Genomic DNA, 23,043 nt, shown 5'->3' on the forward strand with positions numbered 1-23,043 from the left:
GCTGTCCACGGGGTGGCGTCCATAGCAGATTAGTAATGACAAGCACAGGGGTCTTCTGCAGACCCCTACTTGTCATGCCAAGCCATCGGAGTCCCGCGATCATGTGACAAGGTTGCCGATGGGCGGGACTTATGATGCTCTTCCAGTAAGCATGAGTTAAATGACGTTGTCAAAGATTGACAGCGAGATTTAACTACTTAACAGCTGCGGGTGGATCCCTATTCCAACAACGGCTGTTAGGGGCATATGACCGCTAATAAAATCAGCTCTCATTCGGGCTCAACGCCAGAGCCCGCATCAAAGGGGAATACGTGACATACGACGTACCTTTACGCCATAGGTCATTAAGGGGTAAAAAAAAGAAGAATAAGGCACAAATGAAAAACATCAAAAACTAGATATAAAAAAGGTGCAAATTCAATAATGAATTGGTCCCCAAAGATGTGTGACCACAATGAGGTTTTGGTGAGTTTTTGACACTATGTATATGCGTACGTCAAAAACGCAGGCATCTTACATGTCCAGAAAAGATCTCTGTCAATTTCCCTTGCAGTTAAGTTTAGTTTTATGTGAAGATTTTATGCCATAGACTTGTATCAGATGCAAAAAAATCAACAGGTAAAAAGCGCAAGTGTTTTTAGTGCATTTCCGTGGCAGAAACGCAGGTAATCCACACACGACTGTAATAAAGTTAATGTAATACCTCTTTTCTCCTGTGGAGGCACTACAACGAAACCTCACACTTGCAACGTAGTGATAAGCAGCGGAAGAAATAAATGTAAATGGCTTATTGTCAAAGGAATGTTCCTCCTGGCACTTTTCAGGCATGTTATAGGGATTGTACAGGAATTGGGGTGCTTCAAGACAACCCCGGGAAACTAATTTGCTTAATGTCCAAGTTGATGCTATGACAAGGCGGAAGTGATGTTTGGATCCTATTGTAACACTTCATTACCATCTATGGTGTATCGGTAAGAAACGTCACGAGTGTCTGAGATGTGAAGGTCCCGACAGGCCTTAAAATAACCAAATTGAGAGCAACAAACCTCCTTGTCGACGATCAGCCATCTTTAATTACGAGGCTGGTCATTAATATGTCATCCATGTCTATGGCTAGAGTGTTATTTTACAAAAAGTGATCAGGTCAGGGATGTTCTAATCACAATGGACCACAGAGTCACCTCTCCACCCACCTTCATCCTCATGTCCCGGGCATGTTTCTCCAGTTCCTTCTTGATGTCTGCCCGCACCATCTTTCCCATGTTGATCACTAGATACCTCCACTCGATGGGCTGGAACGTGTGGGCATCGTGGGGGACGTACAAACCAATTTTGACCTTCTTCACGGTGTGAGAATACTTTTTGTAAGAGTCTTCAAAGTCAAAGATGAGCTCGCTCAGAGTCTTAAAGGTCATAGGTTTATCCATGAGATCCGATCTCCGGCTCATGCCCAGTGTTCCGTAGCGTCCATTATGGTGGATCCCCAGCACTACGTGGTGGAAGAAGTTCCCTGAGAACTGGGTTTTAAAGCTGATGGGGAACCGCTCCACGCTGGTCTGTCCGTTTGTAAGATATCTGTAGTTCTGAGTTAAGGAATTTATAGCATCGAGAATTATGAAAGCGATATCCTGGCACAGTCATACTGCACGGTACAGCGGTATCCTGGCACAGTCATTATACTGCACGGTATAGCGGTATCCTGGCACAGTCATTATACTGCACGGTATAGCGGTATCCTGGCACAGTCATTATACTGCACGGTACAGCGGTATCCTGGCACAGTCATTATACTGCACGGTACAGCGGTATCCTGGCACAGTCATTATACTGCACGGTATAGCGGTATCCTGGCACAGTCATTATACTGCACGGTATAGCGGTATCCTGGCACAGTCATTATACTGCACGGTATAGGGGTATCCTGGCACAGTCATTATACTGCACGGTATAGCGGTATCCTGGCACAGTCATTATACTGCACGGTACAGCGGTATCCTGGCACAGTCATTATACTGCACGGTATAGGGGTATCCTGGCACAGTCATTATACTGCACGGTATAGCGGTATCCTGGCACAGTCATTATACTGCACGGTACAGCGGTATCCTGGCACAGTCATTATACTGCACGGTACAGCGGTATCCTGGCACAGTCATTATACTGCACGGTATAGGGGTATCCTGGCACAGTCATTATACTGCACGGTATAGCGGTATCCTGGCACAGTCATTATACTGCATGGTACAGCGGTATCCTGGCACAGTCATTATACTGCACGGTATAGCGGTATCCTGGCACAGTCATACTGCACGGTACAGCGGTATCCTGGCACAGTCATTATACTGCACGGTACAGCGGTATCCTGGCACAGTCATACTGCACGGTACAGCGGTATCCTGGCACAGTCATTATACTGCACGGTATAGGGGTATCCTGCCACAGTCATTATACTGCACGATATAGGGGTATCCTGGCACAGTCATTATACTGCACGGTATAGGGGTATCCTGCCACAGTCATTATACTGCACGGTATAGCGGTATCCTGGCACAGTCATTATACTGCACGGTACAGCGGTATCCTGGCACAGTCATTATACTGCATGGTACAGCGGTATCCTGGCACAGTCATTATTCTGCACGGTATAGCGGTATCCTGGCACAGTCATTATACTGCACGGTATAGGGGTATCCTGGCACAGTCATTATACTGCACGGTACAGCGGTATCCTGGCACAGTCATTATACTGCACGGTACAGCGGTATCCTGGCACAGTCATTATACTGCACGGTATAGGGGTATCCTGGCACAGTCATTATACTGCACGGTATAGGGGTATCTTGGCACAGTCATTATACTGCACGATATAGGGGTATCCTGGCACAGTCATTATACTGCACGATATAGGGGTATCCTGGCACAGTCATTATACTGCACGGTATAGCGGTATCCTGGCACAGTCATTATACTGCACGGTACAGCGGTATCCTGGCACAGTCATTATACTGCACGGTATAGGGGTATCCTGGCACAGTCATTATACTGCACGGTATAGGGGTATCTTGGCACAGTCATTATACTGCACGATATAGGGGTATCCTGGCACAGTCATTATACTGCACGATATAGGGGTATCCTGCCACAGTCATTATACTGCACGGTATAGGGGTATCCTGGCACAGTCATTATACTGCACGGTATAGCGGTATCCTGGCACAGTCATTATACTGCACGGTACAGCGGTATCCTGGCACAGTCATACTGCACGGTACAGCGGTATCCTGGCACAGTCATTATACTGCACGGTATAGGGGTATCCTGGCACAGTCATTATACTGCACGATATAGGGGTATCCTGGCACAGTCATTATACTGCACGATATAGGGGTATCCTGCCACAGTCATTATACTGCACGGTATAGCGGTATCCTGGCAGTCATTATACTGCACGATATAGGGGTATCCTGGCACAGTCATTATACTGCACGATATAGGGGTATCCTGCCACAGTCATTATACTGCACGGTATAGCGGTATCCTGGCACAGTCATTATACTGCACGATATAGGGGTATCCTGGCACAGTCATTATACTGCACGGTATAGCGGTATCCTGGCACAGTCATTATACTGCACGGTACAGCGGTATCCTGGCACCGTCATCATACTGCACGGTACAGCGGTATCCTGGCACAGTCATTATACTGCACGATATAGGGGTATCCTGGCACAGTCATTATACTGCACGATATAGGGGTATCCTGCCACAGTCATTATACTGCACGGTATAGCGGTATCCTGGCACAGTCATTATACTGCACGATATAGGGGTATCCTGCCACAGTCATTATACTGCACGGTATAGCGGTATCCTGGCACAGTCATTATACTGCACGGTACAGCGGTATCCTGGCACCGTCATCATACTGCACGGTACAGCGGTATCCTGGCACAGTCATTATACTGCACGGTACAGCGGTATCCTGGCACAGTCATTATACTGCACGGTACAGCGGTATCCTGGCACAGTCATTATACTGCACGGTACAGCGGTATCCTGGCACAGTCATTATTCTGCACGGTACAGCGGTATCCTGGCACAGTCATACTGCACGGTACAGCGGTATCCTGGCACAGTCATTATACTGCACGGTATAGCGGTATTCTGGCACAGTCATTATACTGCACGGTACAGCGGTATCCTGGCACAGTCATTATACTGCACGGTAGAGCGGTATCCTGGCACAGTCATACTGCACGGTATAGCGGTATCCTGGCACAGTCATACTGCACGGTACAGCGGTATCCTGGCACAGTCATTATACTGCACGGTATAGCGGTATTCTGGCACAGTCATTATACTGCACGGTATAGCGGTATCCTGGCACAGTCATTATACTGCACGGTATAGCGGTATCCTGCCACAGTCATTATTCTGCACGGTACAGCGGTATCCTGGCACAGTCATACTGCACGGTACAGCGGTATCCTGCCACAGTCATTATACTGCACGGTATAGCGGTATCCTGGCACAGTCATACTGCACGGTATAGCGGTATCCTGGCACAGTCATACTGCACGGTACAGCGGTATCCTGGCACAGTCATTATACTGCACGGTATAGCGGTATTCTGGCACAGTCATTATACTGCACGGTATAGCGGTATCCTGGCACAGTCATTATACTGCACGGTATAGCGGTATCCTGGCACAGTCATTATACTGCACGGTATAGCGGTATCCTGGCACAGTCATTATACTGCACGGTATAGCGGTATCCTGGCACAGTCATTATACTGCACGGTATAGGGGTATCCTGGCACAGCCATTATACTGCACGGTATAGCGGTATCCTGGCACAGTTATTATACTGCACGGTATAGCGGTATCCTGGCACAGTCATTATACTGCACGGTATAGGGGTATCCTGGCACAGTCATTATACTGCACGGTATAGGGGTATCCTGGCCCGGTCATTATACTGCACGGTATAGGGGTATCCTGGCACAGTCATTATACTGCACGGTATAGCGCTATCCTGGCACAGTCATTATACTGCACGGTATAGCGGTATCCTGGCACAGTCATTATACTGCACGGTATAGCGGTATCCTGGCACAGTCATTATACTGCACGGTATAGGGGTATCCTGGCACAGTCATTATACTGCACGGTATAGGGGTATCCTGGCACAGTCATTATACTGCACGGTATAGCGGTATCCTGGCACAGTCATTATACTGCACGGTATAGCGGTATCCTGGCACAGTCATTATACTGCACGGTATAGCGGTATCCTGGCACAGTCATTATACTGCACGGTATAGCGGTATCCTGGCACAGTCATTATACTGCACGGTATAGCGGTATCCTGGCACAGTCATTATACTGCACGGTATAGCGGTATCCTGGCACAGTCATTATACTGCACGGTATAGGGGTATCCTGGCACAGTCATTATACTGCACGGTATAGCGGTATCCTGGCACAGTTATTATACTGCACGGTATAGGGGTATCCTGGCACAGTCATTATACTGCACGGTATAGGGGTATCCTGGCACAGTCATTATACTGCACGGTATAGGGGTATCCTGGCACAGTCATTATACTGCACGGTATAGCGGTATCCTGGCACAGTCATTATACTGCACGGTATAGCGGTATCCTGGCACAGTCATTATACTGCACGGTATAGCGGTATCCTGGCACAGTCATTATACTGCACGGTATAGCGGTATCCTGGCACAGTCATTATACTGCACGGTACAGCGGTATCCTGGCACAGTTATTATACTGCACGGTATAGGGGTATCCTGGCACAGTCATTATACTGCACGGTATAGGGGTATCCTGGCACAGTCATTATACTGCACGGTATAGCGGCATTCTGGCACAGTCATTATACTGCTTGGTATAGCGGTATCCTGGCACAGTCAGTATACTGCACAGTATAGCGGTATTCTGGCACAGTCATTATACTGCACGGTATAGCGGTATTCTGGCACAGTCATTATACTGCACGGTATAGCGGTATTCTGGCAGTCATTATACTGCACGGTATAGGGGTATCTTGGCACAGTCGTTATACTGCACGGTATAGCGGTATTCTGGCACAGTCATTATACTGCACGGTATAGCGGTATCCTGGCACAGTCATTATACTGCACGGCATAGGGGTATCTTGGCACAGTCATTATACTGCACGATATAGGGGTATCCTGGCACAGTCATTATACTGCACGGTATAGGGGTATCCTGGCACAGTCATACTGCACGGTATAGCGGTATCCTGGCACAGTCATTATACTGCACGGTATAGGGGTATCCTGGCACAGTCATTATACTGCACGGTATAGCGGTATCCTGGCACAGTCATTATACTGCACGGTATAGCGATATCCTGGCACAGTCATTATACTGCACGATATAGGGGTATCCTGGCACAGTCATTATACTGCACGGTATAGGGGTATCCTGCCACAGTCATTATACTGCACGGTACAGCGGTATCCTGGCACAGTCATACTGCACGATATAGGGGTATCCTGGCACAGTCATTATACTGCACGGTATAGCGGTATCCTGGCACAGTCATTATACTGCACGGTATAGGGGTATCCTGGCACAGTCATTATACTGCACGGTATAGCGATATCCTGGCACAGTCATTATACTGCACGGTATAGCGGTATCCTGGCACAGTCATTATACTGCACGGTATAGCGGTATCCTGGCACAGTTATTATACTGCACGGTATAGAGATATCCTGGCACAGTCATTATACTGCACGGTATAGCGGTATCCTGCCACAGTCATTATACTGCACGGTATAGCGGTATCCTGGCACAGTCATTATACTGCTTGGTATAGCGGTATCCTGGCACAGTCATTATACTGCACGGTACAGCGGTATCCTGGCACAGTCATTATACTGCACGGTATAGCGGCATTCTGGCACAGTCATTATACTGCTTGGTATAGCGGTATCCTGGCACAGTCAGTATACTGCACAGTATAGCGGTATTCTGGCACAGTCATTATACTGCACGGTATAGCGGTATTCTGGCACAGTCATTATACTGCACGGTATAGCGGTATTCTGGCAGTCATTATACTGCACGGTATAGGGGTATCTTGGCACAGTCGTTATACTGCACGGTATAGCGGTATTCTGGCACAGTCATTATACTGCACGGTATAGCGGTATCCTGGCACAGTCATTATACTGCACGGCATAGGGGTATCTTGGCACAGTCATTATACTGCACGGTATAGCGGTATTCTGGCACAGTCATTATACTGCACGGCATAGGGGTATTCTGGCACAGTCATTATACTGCACGGTACAGCGGTATTCTGGCACAGTCATTATACTGCACGGTATAGCGGTATCCTGGCACAGTCATTATACTGCACGGTACAGCGGTATCCTGGCACAGTCATTATACTGCACGGCATAGGGGTATCCTGGCACAGTCATTATACTGCACGGTATAGCGGTATCCTGGCACAGTCATTATACTGCACGGTATAGCGGTATTCTGGCACAGTTATTATACTGCACGGCATAGGGGTATCTTGGCACAGTCATTATACTGCACGGTATAGCGGTATCCTGGCACAGTTATTATACTGCACGGTATAGCGGTATTCTGGCACAGTCATTATACTGCACAGTATAGCGGTATCCTGGCACCGTCATCATACTGCATGGCATAGTCATTTTGCATTGCACTCAGTATAGTAATAATCTGGCACATGCCCTATACTGACCCACCAATGTGCCCCGACACGCCACCTCAATAGTAACAAAAGAAATTATCATCATTTCGCCAGCGCTGAACGAAAAGCTGGATCCTAGAAGCACTGCAGGCCCGCGGGCTGAATGTAACATTTCAGGAGAGCACTGATGTCGCATCCAGTTTTATCACAATGACCTTTACCTTTTATTACCTTATTCAGTTATTACAAGGCTGCACACCAAGGCACAAAATCCAGAGGAAATCCACAGCGGAAGGTGCCCGAAGGGGAAAAAAAAAAGGGTGTAAAGCATAAAATAAACATTACAGATATCTTTGTTCACACCCCATAAAGATGCAAGGCTGGCCAGGGATAAGTACTATGTTAATAAGCAGCAAAAAAAAAAGAAAAGTGACAACTGGCGCCACATAGCTCTCTGGTCCATATGTGATCAGACAGATTAGCAAATATTTTATATGCATGGCAAGATTTATCACAATTTATTTGTCCAATTTGTGACCCTAGGTATGTGGCCATTCTATGTGGCCCAAAGAATTTAAAGATTAAATTTCACTACTTTTTCCATTATATGACTTGTATCCTGCATTTTCCATGTTTCTTCCTCTGTAGGCTCTTTTTCTAATTTTCCGTTGCCTCTGGCTTCATAAGAAGCATTTTACTTTTTGGATTCTTTAGATAACTTCTGGTTACGTTCTGTACCAAGTTGTAAGAAAAAGTTCACATGGACTGTACTAAATATTTAAATATTGGAGAAGAATAGAAATGAAGAAAAGCCTATTATAGGGCCATCCTCTTCCCAAAATAATTATTTTATTAATACTCTCTCGCTCCCTCATTTGATAGTTAACTTTATGTAATAGGTTGCAATACTTCCTTCCACAACTAGAGGGCAGTAAAACGTAAGGAAAAAAAAGACTCTGTCCCTTAAAGGAAAAGTGTCATTTTTTTAATTTTTTTTTTTTTTTAATTTAAACTTATTGCCCTGCAGTCCTCCACTTGAGAAAGACAGTGGGTTTCATTATCGTGCTTTCTAGCTGCTGCAAAGTAGCAACTTTATTGGAAGTTGCAGTTTTGCTTTTTTCCTAGATTAAAATCTATAAGCCCAAGTCAAAAGGGCAAATGAATGACATCTGCCATTACTAATGCTACAAAGCACCTAAAGTAAATAAACAGTCAACTTTTTGTGTCTACAGCTCTTATATGGCCAGAATTAAGTGACTCCATGGTTTCAGACTACAAACAACCCTTTTGTAGTCTGATCCCGCAGTCTTGCTCCTGCTTACCCCTCTTCTATTGTCTGTACGTAAAATGTATAATATTACGAGGTTGTCCATGGTCTCATTATTTTAACAGACCCATTGGTGACACAATTTTGTGGCACTTACTAATATATAAATATATAAGCAGCACAGGTTCTCCTCCTCCTTCCTTACAGACTGCACAGTTCTCCTATTATTATTATTATTATTTATTTATATAGCGCACCATGGAATTAATGGCGCTATATAAATAAATAATAATAATAATATAGCGCCATTAGTTCCATGGTGCTGTACATGAGAAGGGGGGTTACATACAAAGTTATAGATATCATTAACAGTATACAAATTTACAATGACAGACTGGTGCAAAGGGGAGGGGACCCTGTCCTTGCGGACTTACATTCTATGGGATAGTGGGGAAGAGACAGAAGGTCGGGGGTGCAGCAGCTCTGGTGGTGGTGAGGTGGCAGCTCAGGAGGTGGTGAGGCGGCAGAATGGTCATTGCAGGCTGTAAGCTTTCCTGAAAAGATGGGTTTTCAGGTTCCGTTTGAAGGATCCGAGGGTGGTGGATAATCGTACGTGTTGAGGCACGGCATTCCAGAGGATAAGGGATATTTGAACTGGATTCGTTGGGGAATTGGGAGCCAGTGGAGGGATTTGCAGAGGGGAGAGACAGGGGAGTAGCGAGGAGAGAGGTGGATTAGTCGGGCAGCAGAGTTGAGGACAGACTGGAGTGGTGCAAGAGAGTTAGCAGGGAGGCCACAGAGGAGAGTGTTGCAGTGTTGCAGTGTTCAAGGCGGGAGATGATGAGGGCATGTACAAGAGTTTTAGTAGATTGAGGGCTGAGGAAGGGACGGATTCTGGAAATATTTTTGAGTTGGAGGCAACAGGAGGTGGCAAGCATTGGGACGTGTGGTTTGAAGGACAGGGCAGAGTCGAGAGTTACTCCGAGGCAGCGGATTTCAGGTGCGGGAGAGAGCGTGATGCCGTTTACCATAATAGATAGATCGGGTAGGGAATATACGTGAGATGGAGGAGAGATAATGAGTTCAGTTTTGTCTATATTGAGTTTTAGAAAGCGAGAGGTGAAAAAGGAGGATATGGCTGATAGGCACTCCGGGATTCTGGACAGCAGAGAGGTGACATCTGGGCCAGAGAGGTAGATCTGAGTGTCGTCCGCATACAGGTGGTACTGGAAGCCATGGGACTTTATGAGTTGTCCTAGGCCAAGAGTATAGATGGAAATAGTAGAGGCCCCAGGACAGAGCCTTGGGGGACTCCAACAGAGAGGGAGCGGGATGACGAGGTAGTGTGGGAGTGGGAAACGCTGAATGTGCGGTCAGAAAGGTATGAGGCAATCCAGGACAGGGCAAGGTCTTTGATGCCAAGGGAAGAAAGAATCTGTAGCAGTAGGCAGTGGTCGACTGTGTCGAAGGCAGAGGACAGGTCAAGAAGGAGGAGGATGGAGAACTGTCTGTTAGCTTTGGCTGTGAATAAGTCATTAGTGATTTTGATCAGGGCAGTTTCAGTGGAGTGGTGAGGGCGGAAGCCAGATTGGAGGATGTCAAGGAGGAAGTTAGATGAGTGGTGGGAGAAAAGTTGAGGGTGGACATGCTGTTCAAGGAGTTTGGAAGCAAACGGGAGGAGTGATATGGGGCGATAGCTGGGCATAGCAGTTGGGCAGGCCCGGATTGGCAATATAACCAACCGGGCATTTTCCCGCTGGGCCGCTGTCACCTGGGCCGCGGGCGGCAGCGCCCGATCATCTGGCCGCTTGCCAGCTGCTGCGGCCACTGTGGCTCCTGCCGCCGGCCCTCTGCGGGCATGGCGGTGATAGATTCAAGTTCCTCCCGCACTGCAGGGAGATAAGCCGCCACGCACCCCATCCTCGCCGTAGCATGAGACCCCCTCCCCCCCGCAGCCACTCACAGTGTCGCACTCGCTTGCCTGCTCGCTCTGTTCGCAGGACCTGTGATGAGATCACAGGAGGGGAGGAGTCAGGGGGTCACATGATCAGGAGCCTTTGTCCAGACCCCCGATCATATCACCCCTGACTCTGCCCCTCCTGTGACCTCATCACAGGTCCTGTGCGCTCAGCCTTGCCTCTACCGTCTGCAAGACTCTGCTTTGCTGTTGTCATGGTGCTGGTTGAGGTAAGTATGTGTGGGGTCAGGATTTACAGTGTGGATGTAGCAGAGCCGTGTGTGTACAAGGTGTACGGAGCGGAGCCGCGCGTGTACGAGGTGTACGGAGCGGAGCCGCGCGTGTACGAGGTGTACGGAGCGGAGCCGCGCGTGTACGAGGTGTACGGAGCGGAGCCGCGCGTGTACGAGGTGTACGGAGAGGAGCCGCGCGTGTACGGAGAGGAGCCGCGCGTGTACGAGGTGTACGGAGAGGAGCCGCGCGTGTACGAGGTGTACGGAGAGGAGCCGCGCGTGTACGAGGTGTACGGAGCGGAGCCGTGTGTGTACGAGGTGGAGCCGTGTGTGTATGAGGTGTACGGAGAGGAGCCGTGTGTGTATGAGGTGTACGGAGAGGAGCCGTGTGTGTACGAGGTGGAGCCGCGCGTGTATGAGGTGTACGGAGAGGAGCCGTGTGTGTACGAGGTGGAGCCGCGCGTGTATGAGGTGTACGGAGAGGAGCCGCGCGTGTACAAGGTGTACGGAGAGGAGTCACGCGTGTACAAGGCAAGGTGGACGGAGTGGAACCGTGTATGTATGGAGTGGAGCCATATGTGTACGGGATGTACGGAGCGGAGCCAAGTGTGTACAAAGCATACAAAGCGGGCTTTTCCCACGGACACAGGAGTACACGGCGGAGCCCCGAGGAGCATTTTAAAACACACACATGACGTTCCACCTGAAGTGATGTGCTGGAAGCTGACCGGAAATGAGATAATTTCTTGAGGAGATTGTGACGGAACCAGGAATGCTTCAGATCCATCACCGTGTCCTCCTCCGACAGCGCAGACAGCAGGATCGCCTTGGAATCGGGGATGTCGGCCATGTGAGCGGATCATGATAGGTCCTGCATCGGGAGGCTCAGGTGGGCACTGCAATGGGAGCCGGGCTGCTATAGTATCTTTGTAGAATCTTTCTTTATTTCTTTCTCTCTTTTTCTTTCTTTCTCTGTTCTTTCATTCTCTCTCTGTTCTTTCTTTCTCTCTCTAATCTTTCTTTTTTCTCTCTCTGTTCTTTCTTCCCCTCTTTCTTTCTTTTTCTTTCCTCTCTTTCTCTCTGTTCTTTCTTTCTTTTCTTTACTTCTTTCTTTCTCTCTGTTCTTTCTCTGTCTCTCTCTGTTCTTTCTTTCCCCTCTTTCTTTCTCTCTCTGTTCTTTCTCTGTCTCTCACTGTTCTTTCTTTGTCTCTCACTGTTCTTTCTTTCTTTCCCCTTTCTTTCTCGCTCTCTCTGTTTTCTTTTTTCTCTCTCTCTGTTTTCTCTCTTCCTTAGTGCCAGTCAGTGTGCCCATAATGCCAGCCACTGTGCCCTCAGTACCAGTCAGTGTGATCAGCAGTGCTAAATGGGTGCGATTAGGTGTGGACATGGGTGTGACTAGTTGTGAAATGGGTGTGGCCGGGCGTGGCCAAAATTTACAGCGGCGCGCTGCGCGCGCCGCAGTCTTTGTCCGTCTTTCCCTTCTTCACAAGTTTGGGAGGTATGATAGGGGCGGGTATGACCAGGGGGTCTGGTTGCCCAATAGAGAGCAGTTCTGCCAGGAATTCTGTCATCATGCATACAAAAGGGGACAGAGCTTTGGGAGGAGTACTGTACCTAAAAGCAATAAATAGGACTGAGCTGAAATACTGGGCACAGCTGTGACTACATGTTATATAGTCGTGCTAATCTCCTCTCACTTCTTGTAAACTACAACTGTACAAAGATATTATATAGTCACCGTGTGATTAGTGGGCCTGTGTAACTTCAAATGCCAGGGCTGAATTTTAGTCCCAGTCCGGCCCTGCAGTTGGGTCAAGGTTTGATTTTTTGATGATGGGTGTTATGGTGGCATGTTTGAAGGAAGGGAAGGTACCAGAAGATAGGGATAGGTTGAAGAGATGGGTTAGGGCTGGGATGAGCGTGTTAGTGAGGTTGGGGAGCAGGTGAGAAGGCATAGGTCAAGTGCACAGGTGGTGAGGTGTGATTCGGAAAAGAGATGAGTAAGCTCTCCTTCAGTGATGTTGGAGAGGGAGGTTATTAGGGAAGGGCAGAGGTCTGGTATGTGGAGTGGTTGGGGTGGTGGAACAGTAAAGGTTTGCCTTGTTCTCCTATTCATATAATAGTCACTGATGGACCTCCAGGTGACCAGATCTGTCTTTTGATCTCCCTCCTGCAACTAGGAAACCAATCCACATGGGAAAGCTGTTATCCAATTGTTTGAGGCTGATGGAAAGGTCGGGTGACATGCTCCTCCATCAGAAGCCATTATGAGAAAAGGTGAGCTGTGTATATGCTGAGCAAGCAGGAGAGCCTGTAATACTTATTAGCAAGTGTTACAAAGCCATGTCTACAACACATCTGTGACAATACAAAAAAAGTGGACAAACCCTTTAAATAATTTCTTCCCAAAATTGGACATTCTCCAATAACCGGGCCATGCAAAGTCCAGTCTTAAATAGAACAGCTGCAGGCAAATGGATTGGAAAACATCAGTGATGGGAATAAAATGGGTAAAATCTGCGCTGTGGTGTCTCTGGTGCTGAATTCATGCACTGGTGATATTTCTAGCACTGCATTCATGTACTGGCGGTATTTCTAGCACTGCATTCGTGTAATGACTGTGTTTCTGGAGCTGCATTCATGTACTGGAGGTGTTTCTGGTGCTGCCTTCATATAGTGACTGTTTCTGGAGCTGCATGCTTGTACTGACAGTGTTTCTGGTGCTGAATTCATGTTGACGGTGGTTCTGACACAGCATTCATGTACTGACGGACTTCAGATGTCATATGACTGGAATACAATCATATGAGTGGGGTTCATATCATGAAGCCTATGTTTCTTTAGTGCTATTAATGATAGCTTAGAGACCAGTTTGATTCCATTCATTCATTTTTATTTCATTTACATACATTCTCTTTTTTTTTTTTGTTTTATTCCTTTTGAGCCTCATGTTGTACAATTGTGGCCAAAAGTATTGACACCCCTGCAATTCTGTCAGATAATGCTCAGTTTCTTCCTGAAAATGATTGCAAACACAAATTCTTTGTTATTATTATCTTCATTTAATTTGTCTTAAATGAAAAAACACAAAAAGAATTGTCCTAAAGCCAAATTGGATATAATTCCACACCAAACATAAAAAAGAAGGAGGACAAAAGTATTGGCACTGTTTGAAAAATCATGTGATGCTTCTCTAATTTGTGTAATTAACAGCACCTGTAACTTACCTGTGGCACCTAACAGGTGTTGGCAATAACTAAATCACACTTGCAGCCAGTTGACATGGATTAAAGTTGACTCAACCTCTGTCCTGTGTCCTTGTGTGTACCACATTGAGCATGGAGAAAAGAAAGAAGACCAAAGAACTGTCTGAGGACTTGAGAAACCAAATTGTAAGGAAGCATGAGCAATCTCAAGGCTACAAGTCCATCTCCAAAGACCTGAATGTTCCTGTGACTACCGTGCGCAGTGTCATCAAGAAGTTTAAAAGCCCATGGCACTGGCTAACCTCCCTAGATGTGGACGGAAAAGAAAAATTGACAAGAGATTTCAATGCAAGATTGTGTGGATGTTGGATAAAGAACCTCGACTAACATCCAAACAAGTTCAAGCTGCCCTGCAGTCCGAGGGTACAACAGTGTCAACCCGTACTATCCGTCAGCGTCTGACTGTAAAGGGACTGTATGGTTGGAGACCCAGGAAGACTCCACTTCTTACCCCGAGACATAAAAAAGCCAGGCTGGAGTTTACCAAAACTTACCTGAAAAAGCCTAAAACGTTTTGGAAGAATGTTCTATGGTCAGATGAGACAAAAGTAGAGCTTATTGGGCAAAGGCATCAACATAGAGTTTACAGGAGAAAAAAGAGGCATTCAAAGAAAAGAACACGGTCCCTACAGTCAAACATGGCGGAGGTTCCCTGATGTTTTGGGGTTGCTTTGCTGCCTCTGGCACTGGACTGCTTGACCATGTGCATGGCATTATGAAGTCAGAACACTACCAACAAATTTTGCAGCATAATGTAGGGCCCAGTGTGAGAAAGCTGGGTCTCCCTCAGAGGTCATGGGTCTTCCAGCAGGACAATGACCCAAAACACACTTCAAAAAGCACTAGAAAATGGTTTGAGAGAAAGCACTGGAGACTTCTAAGGTGGCCAGCAATGAGTCCAGACCTGAATCCCATAGAACACCTGTGGAGAGATCTAAAAATGGCAGTTTGGAGAAGGCACCCTTCAAATATCAGGGACCTGGAGCAGTTTGCCAAAGAAGAATGGTCTAAAATTCCAGCAGAGCATTGTAAGAAACTCATTGATGGTTACTAGAAGCGGTTGGTTGCAGTTATTTTGGCTAAAGGTTGTGCAACCATGTATTAGGCTGAGGGTGCCAATACTTTTGTGTGGCCCATTTTTGGAGTTTTGTGCGAAATGATCAATGTTTTGCTTTTTGCTTCATTCTCTTTTGTGTTTTTTTTCATTTAAGACAAATTAAATGAAGATAATAATACCAAAGAATTTGTGTCTGCAATCATTTTCAGGAAGAAACTGAGTATTATCTGACAGAATTGCAGGGGTGTCAATACTTTGGCCACAACTGTATTCCGCTCACATGACATCTGAAGTCTGTTTTTTTCGCGCCTTTATTTGAAAGCCCTGTCTAGTTATACCTGCACTTTTTGGCTGTATTCAACACTGTGGTTTGTCCTGATGAAGAAGTTTGACGCTTTGAAACATGTCGACCAATAAACCGCATTCCGGGATCTCGGACTTCCATCATCATTCGCCAGCTGCGCATTTTTAAACCCATTTTATTCCAGTTTCTGGTTATTCTTTTTTTTTATAAATTTGGTTGGAAAGTGGGAAAGAACTTTTAATATGGGAAATATTCCTTTAGTTCAGAAAATAAGTCTTGTGTGATATGTACAAAACAAATTATCTTTGGTCACTTTCTCCTCCCCTAAGCAATTTATTGGATGCATTATTAGTGTAGGTAAAAAAAAACCTTTCAGCTCACCTTCCATGAACATGTTTTATTAGATTAATTAAAACACTAGAAATTATGTGACAAAAACAGCTCAAAATCCTTCAGGTGGAAAATTCTGCATTCAGTATGCTATCGAGGTTCGCAGAGCAAAAAGCAACACCCTGTATTGGACAGAGGCACCCACCCATGATGAAGACTGTTTGTCAGCCATCATTGTCTTTCCTTACGGACTTGTCACAGCTTTCCGCATGACGCTAGCTCAATAAGGATACAGGATCTCTACGCTGACAGTGGAAACATAAACCCAGACATGTTTGCTATATAGACACCTAGAAATGGCCATTGACACCTATCTAAGCGGGGACATAAACAGGTAATTCTGGATCTGTTTACCCACATATCAAGAAAGAAAACCCTGAGGACCAAACAGTATATGATAGATATTCATACAAAAGGTACAACCTTGTTTTCACTCTTCGTGTGCTGGTTTATATTTTAGAAATACAGTCATACAGTAGCTGCCCTTTGAATAATATTGTGCTTTAGTCCTAGTGAAAACATAAACTACATATTCTTCCCAAAAAAATCTTACATACAGTCATGGCCGAAAGTGTTGGCACCATTGAAATTGATCCAGAAAATTAAGTATTTCTCCCAGAAAATAATTAATGCAATTACATATATTTTGCTATACACATGTTTATTTCCTTTGTGTGCATTGGAACAAAACAAAAAAACAGAGATACAAAGGTAAATTGGACATAATTTCACACAAACCCCCCAAAAATGGGCCAGACAAAATTGCTTACACCCTCAACTTAATATTTGGTTGCACACCCTTTGGAATAAATAACTGCAATCAATCACTTCTTATAACCACTAACAAGCTTCTTACACATCTCAACTGGAATTTTGGACGACTCTTCTTTCGCAAATTGCTCTAGGTCTCTCATATTTGAAGGCGCCTTCTCCCAATAGCAATATTATGATCTCTCGACAGGTGTGAATGTGATTTAGATCCGGACTCATAGCTGGCCACTTAAGGACTCTCTGGAATTTTGTTTCAATCCATTTCTCAGTGCTTCTTGAAGTATGTTTGGGGTCAATGTCCTGCTCGGAGACCCTAGACTTAGGACACAAACTCTGCAATCTAACAGTGGGCACTACATTATGACCCCTGATCCTTTGGTAATCTTCAGATTTCATGATGCCTTGCACACAGTCAAGGGCCCAGTACCAGAGGCAGTAAAACGACCCCAAATCATCTTTCAACCTCCACTATATTTGACTGTAGGTACTATGTTCTTTTCTTTGCAGGCCTCATTACTTTTTCGGGAAACAGTAGAATGATGTGCTTTACCAAAAAACCTTTATCTTGGTCTCATCTGTCCACAAGAAACTTTCCCAGAAGGATTTTGGCTTACTCAAGTAAATTTTGGCAAACTGCAGTCTAGCTTTTTTATGTCTTAGTGTGAGCAGTGGGGTCTGTTATGAATGGGTCACCGAGGAGGAAAAAATAAACAACAAGCTACCGTATATACTCGTGTATAAGCCGAGATTTTCAGCCCATTTTTGGGGGCTGAAAGTCCCCCCCCCCCCCTCTCGGCTTATACACGAGTCATATACCGGGGGTTGGCCGGGGAAGGGGGAGCGGGGGTGTCAGATCATACTCACCCTTCTCTGCAGCTCCCCTGCTTGTTCCATGTTTGTCGGCGCTGCTCTCTTCCTGCTTCAGCTGTCAAATGGCACCCGCTCATTAAATATGCGCATATTTAATGAGCGGGTACCACGTGACCGCTGAACCAGGAAGAGAGCAGCGCCGACATACATGGAACAAGCAGAGGAGCTGCAGAGACAAGCGCCAGGACCCGGTGAGTATGAACGGGGGGTTGGGAGGCATATTCACTTGTCCCTGCGCTCTGCTGTCTTGCGTCCTCTGCAGTGACATTCAGGTCAGAGGGCGCTATCGCTCTCTGCCTGCACAGTGACTGCACAGCGCAATGCTGATGAGCAGGGGGCAGCGACGGAGGTGAGTATGCAGTTTTTGGGGGTTTTTTTGTAAGGGAGTCAGGGGCAGCAGCAGCAGCATAACAGGGGCCACTCACTGTGCAGCATAACAGGGGCCACTCACTGTGCAGCATAACAGGGGCCACTCACTGTGCAGCATAACAGGGGCCACTCACTGTGCAGCATAACAGGGGCCACTCACTGTGCAGCATAACTGGGGCCACTCACTGTGCAGCATTACAGGGGCCACTCACTGTGCAGCATAACAGGGGCCACTCACTGTGTAGCATAACAGGGGCCACTCACTGTGCAGCATAACAGGGGCCACTCACTGTGCAGCATAACAGGGGCCACTCACTGTGCAGCATAACTGGGGCCACTCACTGTGCAGCATAACAGGGGCCACTCACTGTGCAGCATAACGGGGGCCACTCACTGTGCAGCATAACAGGGGCCACTCATTGTGCAGCATAACTGGGGCCACATACTGTGTAGATAACTGAGGCCAATCACTGTGCACCCTCGGCTTATACACGAGTCAATAAGTTTTCCCAGTTTTTTGTGGCAAAATTAGGGGGGTCGGCTTATACTCGGGTCGGCTTATACTCGAGTATATACGGTAAGTCTCAGAAAACCAGAGAAGTTGGTAACCATGCAGACCGCAGATCCCTGAACCTAACCGCACAACTAGCAGCAGTCGTGGGGCGTTCCTACGATGGTCCTAGATGCCTCGTCACAACCAGAGAGTTACACAAGCCTAAAGCAGGAAAAGAGGAAAACTAACTGCCCCAGAGCAGACCCCAAAGCAAAGACAGCTTGGCAAATACTGATACATAGGAGTGGAAATTCAGCATAGCCCCAGCAGGGGCAGGCTGACCACACAAGAAACTGAACTGACCAACAAGCACAAGTGTGAACTATAGCAAAAAAACAAACTTAACTTGAGAAGACTGGAAGAGAGCTGAAGTCCAGGACCTGAGAAGCAGACTGAATCACCAGCACTAGGATAGGGCGTCGGCTGTCTTATATCCAGTCTGATACTCCAGAGATCCAATCGTTATCTTCCTCATCAGGTGGCAGATCACTACCACTTAAACCAACCTCACTACCTCCTGTCACCACCAGAGAATGGGAGGGGAACTCTCAACTGGTGGAGCCGAAAATGAGTTCATGACAGGGGTCCTTCTGAGTCTCCTGTCATAGCGTTTCATTTCATTCAAATGTTGATGGATAGCTTGCGCCGACACTAATGCACCATGAGCCTGCAGGACAGCTTGAATTTCTTTGGAACTTGATTGGGGCTACTTATTTACCATCCGGACTATAATGCGTTACAACCTTTCATCAATTTTTCTCTGCCGTCCACGTCCAGGGAGATTTGCTACAGTGCCATGGGTTGTAAACTTCTTGATTATGTTGCGCACCATGGACAAAGGAACATCAAGATCCCTGAAGATGGATTTGTAACATTGAGATTACTGATATTGTTCAACAATTTTGGCTCTCAAGTCCTCAGACAGTTCTCTTCTCCTCTCTCTGTTCTCCATGCTTAGTGTGGCACACAGACACACAACGCAAAGATTGAGTCAACTTCTCCCCTTTTTATCTGGGCACAGATGTGATTTTCATATTGTCCACACCTGTTACTCACCCCAGGTGACTGTGAACGAGCATAACAAAGTTGAAATAATGTTGTTTACCCACAATTTTGGAAAGGTGCAAATAGTTTTGTCTTGCCCATTTTGAGGGTTTTGTGTGAAGTTATATCCAATTTGCCCTTTTTTTCTGGTATTTTTTTTGTATTGTTCCAATATACACAAAGGAAATAAACATGTGCATAACAAAACATGTATAACTGCAATAATTTTGCGGGAGAAATACTTCATTTTCTGGAACAATTTCAAAGGTGCCAACACTTTTTAACCATAACTGTATTATACACATATTCATACAAAAATAGAAAAGTGCCCCAGGTAGTCTAGAAGTAGGTTAAGAACATCCAGTTCTTAAGAAATCTTTCAACCATGAATGTGCATGAAATGTGTTATATAAAGTGACAGGCTGAGAAGAACTTCACATAAATGCTAACTTGCCAGGACTAACAAATACATGGGTGAACTGGTCACTGCTTAATAACAACATCAACATAATCCTCTTCTGCTGCTGTTACAAGTTACCCGATTGTCTCCAGGATGCCCTATTTCTGCCCATTTCAGACACACACCGCCACAAACATCATACCAGTAAACAGTCAGGGAGTTGTCCAGAACTTATGGACCTTGAATATTCAGCCTGAGGCCGGGATCACACAAGCAAGAAACTCAGACAAGTCTCGCATCTTAGTACCCGGCACTGCCGCCAGCACTTGGGAGCGGAGCGTGTGGCCACATAGCAATACATGCAGACGCACACTCCGATGCGAGTGCCGGAGGTAGTGCTGGGTATTAACATGCGAGACTTGTCCGAGTTTCTCGCATGTGTGATCCCGGCCTAAGGCTGACTTTGAGACAAGTTTGTCTCTTCCGGTCTCTGTTTTACATCCTAACGGAAGGATCCTCTGGGAACACATTTGGACATTTCCACTATAGTCTGTTGAGATTGTTCCTATTTTCATTATTGATATCTCCATGTTATACATTGTTATAGGATGGGGGCTCAGGATGGGGGGCATTATTACTGGAAGGGGCCAGGATAGGACATTATTACGGCAAATTGCCCAGAATGTAGAACATTATTATAGGAAGGAGCACAGGATGTGGGGCATTATTATATGATGGGGAACATTATACCAGGAAGGGGACCAGGATAGGCGACATTATTACTGGATGGGGCCAGGATAGGCGACATTATTATGGGAACTTGCCAAGAGTGGAGGACATTATTATAGGAAGAAGACCAGGATGGAGGACATTATTATATGATGGGGAATATTATACCAGGAAGGGGTCCAGGTTGGGTGACATTATTACAGGAAATAGCCAGGACAGAGGACATTATTACAGGAAGGGGCTAGAATGGAGATTATTACATGAGAGAGCCAGGACAGGGTACATTACATGGTGGGCGAACACGCATGTCTTTATAGGGTCTAGCAAAACAGAAGCCGCGGAGACACCATCACGTGTTTCTCAACGCAAGCAATGACCAGCCAGGTCTTTGTCCGGGAAGGAACAACCACGGGAAGGGCAGTCTCCAATGAAGGAAACCACCTATGCCAAAACATGGTATCCATCCACATACAGCTGTTTCGGGGTATTGCCCCTCATCAGTGTGGAGTAGGAAACTGGCTAGTAGGAGCAATGCCTAGTATAAGGGATGGGGGCAGTGCTCTAGAATCACTGCGTTGAGAAACACGTGATGGTGTCTCCGCAGTGTCGGATGTTGATCTCCATGAGTTCATTCATCCTCCTCTTCATAGTCTTTTTACTAGGCATTGCTCCTACCAGCCAGTTTCCTACTCCACACTGATGAGGGGCAATACCCCGAAACAGCTGTATGTGGATGGATACCATGTTTTGGCATAGGTGGTTTCCTTCATTGGAGACTGCCCTTCCCGTGGTTGTTCCTTCCCGGACAAAGACCTGGCTAGTCATTGCTTGCGTTGAGAAACACGTGATGGTGTCTCCGCGGCTTCTGTTTTGCATGTTTTGCATATTTCCCATAAGGGATGGGGGCAGTGCTCTAGAATCACTGCGTTGAGAAACACGTGATGGTGTCTCCGCAGTGTCGGATGTTGATCTCCATGAGTTCATTCATCCTCCTCTTTATAGGGTCTAGAACGCTACATGGCCCAAACATTTGACGAACTTGCAAGAGGAGGGGGTCCAAGACCAAAATCTGCGCCGGCGTCCATCAGACTCTAGTTACGCCACTGCTGTTTAGATTTACCATTGGATAGAACTAACACTGTACAAATCCAGCACTGTATGTATCTATTGGATATATTTTACATAGGACAGATCCTGCATGGATACATGTAACACCGGATAGATGTAGCATAGATCTGACAATAGGCTCATCTAGGATTGGAGTGATTATGCATTGGACACATTGAGCATTTTATAGACCTTGCAGTGGATATATTTACCAGAAGGCAGATCTAGAGATCTGGAATGTGCAGATCTGGCAGAATATGTGTAAGATTGGACAGATGTAGGGTTGGACAGATTTTATGTTATGACAATATAACACCATATTAACAGTTGTACATACAAGGACCACTAGCTGAATATTAGGGGTTTCTGTCTGAGATCTGCGTGTTTTACAAAATACGCCTGTTCTTGGCAATAACATCTGATTCTTCTAGAGGCTGAATCTCCATCTGTTAGTCGACACAAAGACTTCACAGTCACCTCCTCCCACGTCTTCACAGCCGACTCAGCACCCAAGTCATCTGAAGGGAATAGCAAGCAGCGAAGCAGATGGCTGAAGAGACAAGTCTTCAGCGAAATACCCCAACAAGTGGGACGGCGAATGTACAGGAAGGCTTACACCGCGTCTTGTATTTCATATGGTTTAGATTTGACCATACTGCAAAGTTCTGACATAATGGAGCTTGTGGTGTAGTAACCACTGTGTCCGCTAGGGGGCGCTGTATGGAGGTTCCCAGAGAGAGGATGAGTGGCAGAATCCTGAAGGACAGTTATGTATCTCAAGGTGGGTGGCCTTGAGATGGAGACTTATGTGTGTGTGTTGATCAGCAATTACATTGCTGAGGTGTTGCTTCAATGTGTCAAGGAGAAGTCTCCAGGTAACTAGGGAGATGGGTGGACCTAGTTACCTACAAAACCCACCCAGTGGGTGTGTTTAAAGAACACTGTTGTAAAGAGTGTGAGTGGTTGAAGGACCTGTGATGAGGTCATAGTCATGTGACCCGG

The 23,043-nt window shown here is 46.3% G+C and overlaps 1 protein-coding gene across 2 annotated transcripts in view; it reads right to left on the minus strand.

Annotated features, from left to right (window-relative positions):
- VASH2 (vasohibin 2) overlaps nucleotides 1–23,043 on the minus strand; it is a 106,527-nt gene that overhangs the window by 12,599 nt on the left and 70,885 nt on the right. For both annotated transcript variants that reach the window (XM_073553368.1, XM_073553369.1), the window contains exon 6: nucleotides 1,194–1,575. In XM_073553368.1, the coding sequence (XP_073409469.1) occupies nucleotides 1,194–1,575 (382 nt within the window). The remainder of the gene's footprint in view (nucleotides 1–1,193; nucleotides 1,576–23,043) is intronic.

The sequence above is a fragment of the Dendrobates tinctorius genome, unplaced genomic scaffold (assembly GCF_039654945.1).
Source record: "Dendrobates tinctorius isolate UK_male_01 unplaced genomic scaffold, ASM3965494v1 ptg000201l, whole genome shotgun sequence".
Taxonomy (NCBI): Eukaryota; Metazoa; Chordata; class Amphibia; order Anura; family Dendrobatidae; genus Dendrobates; species Dendrobates tinctorius.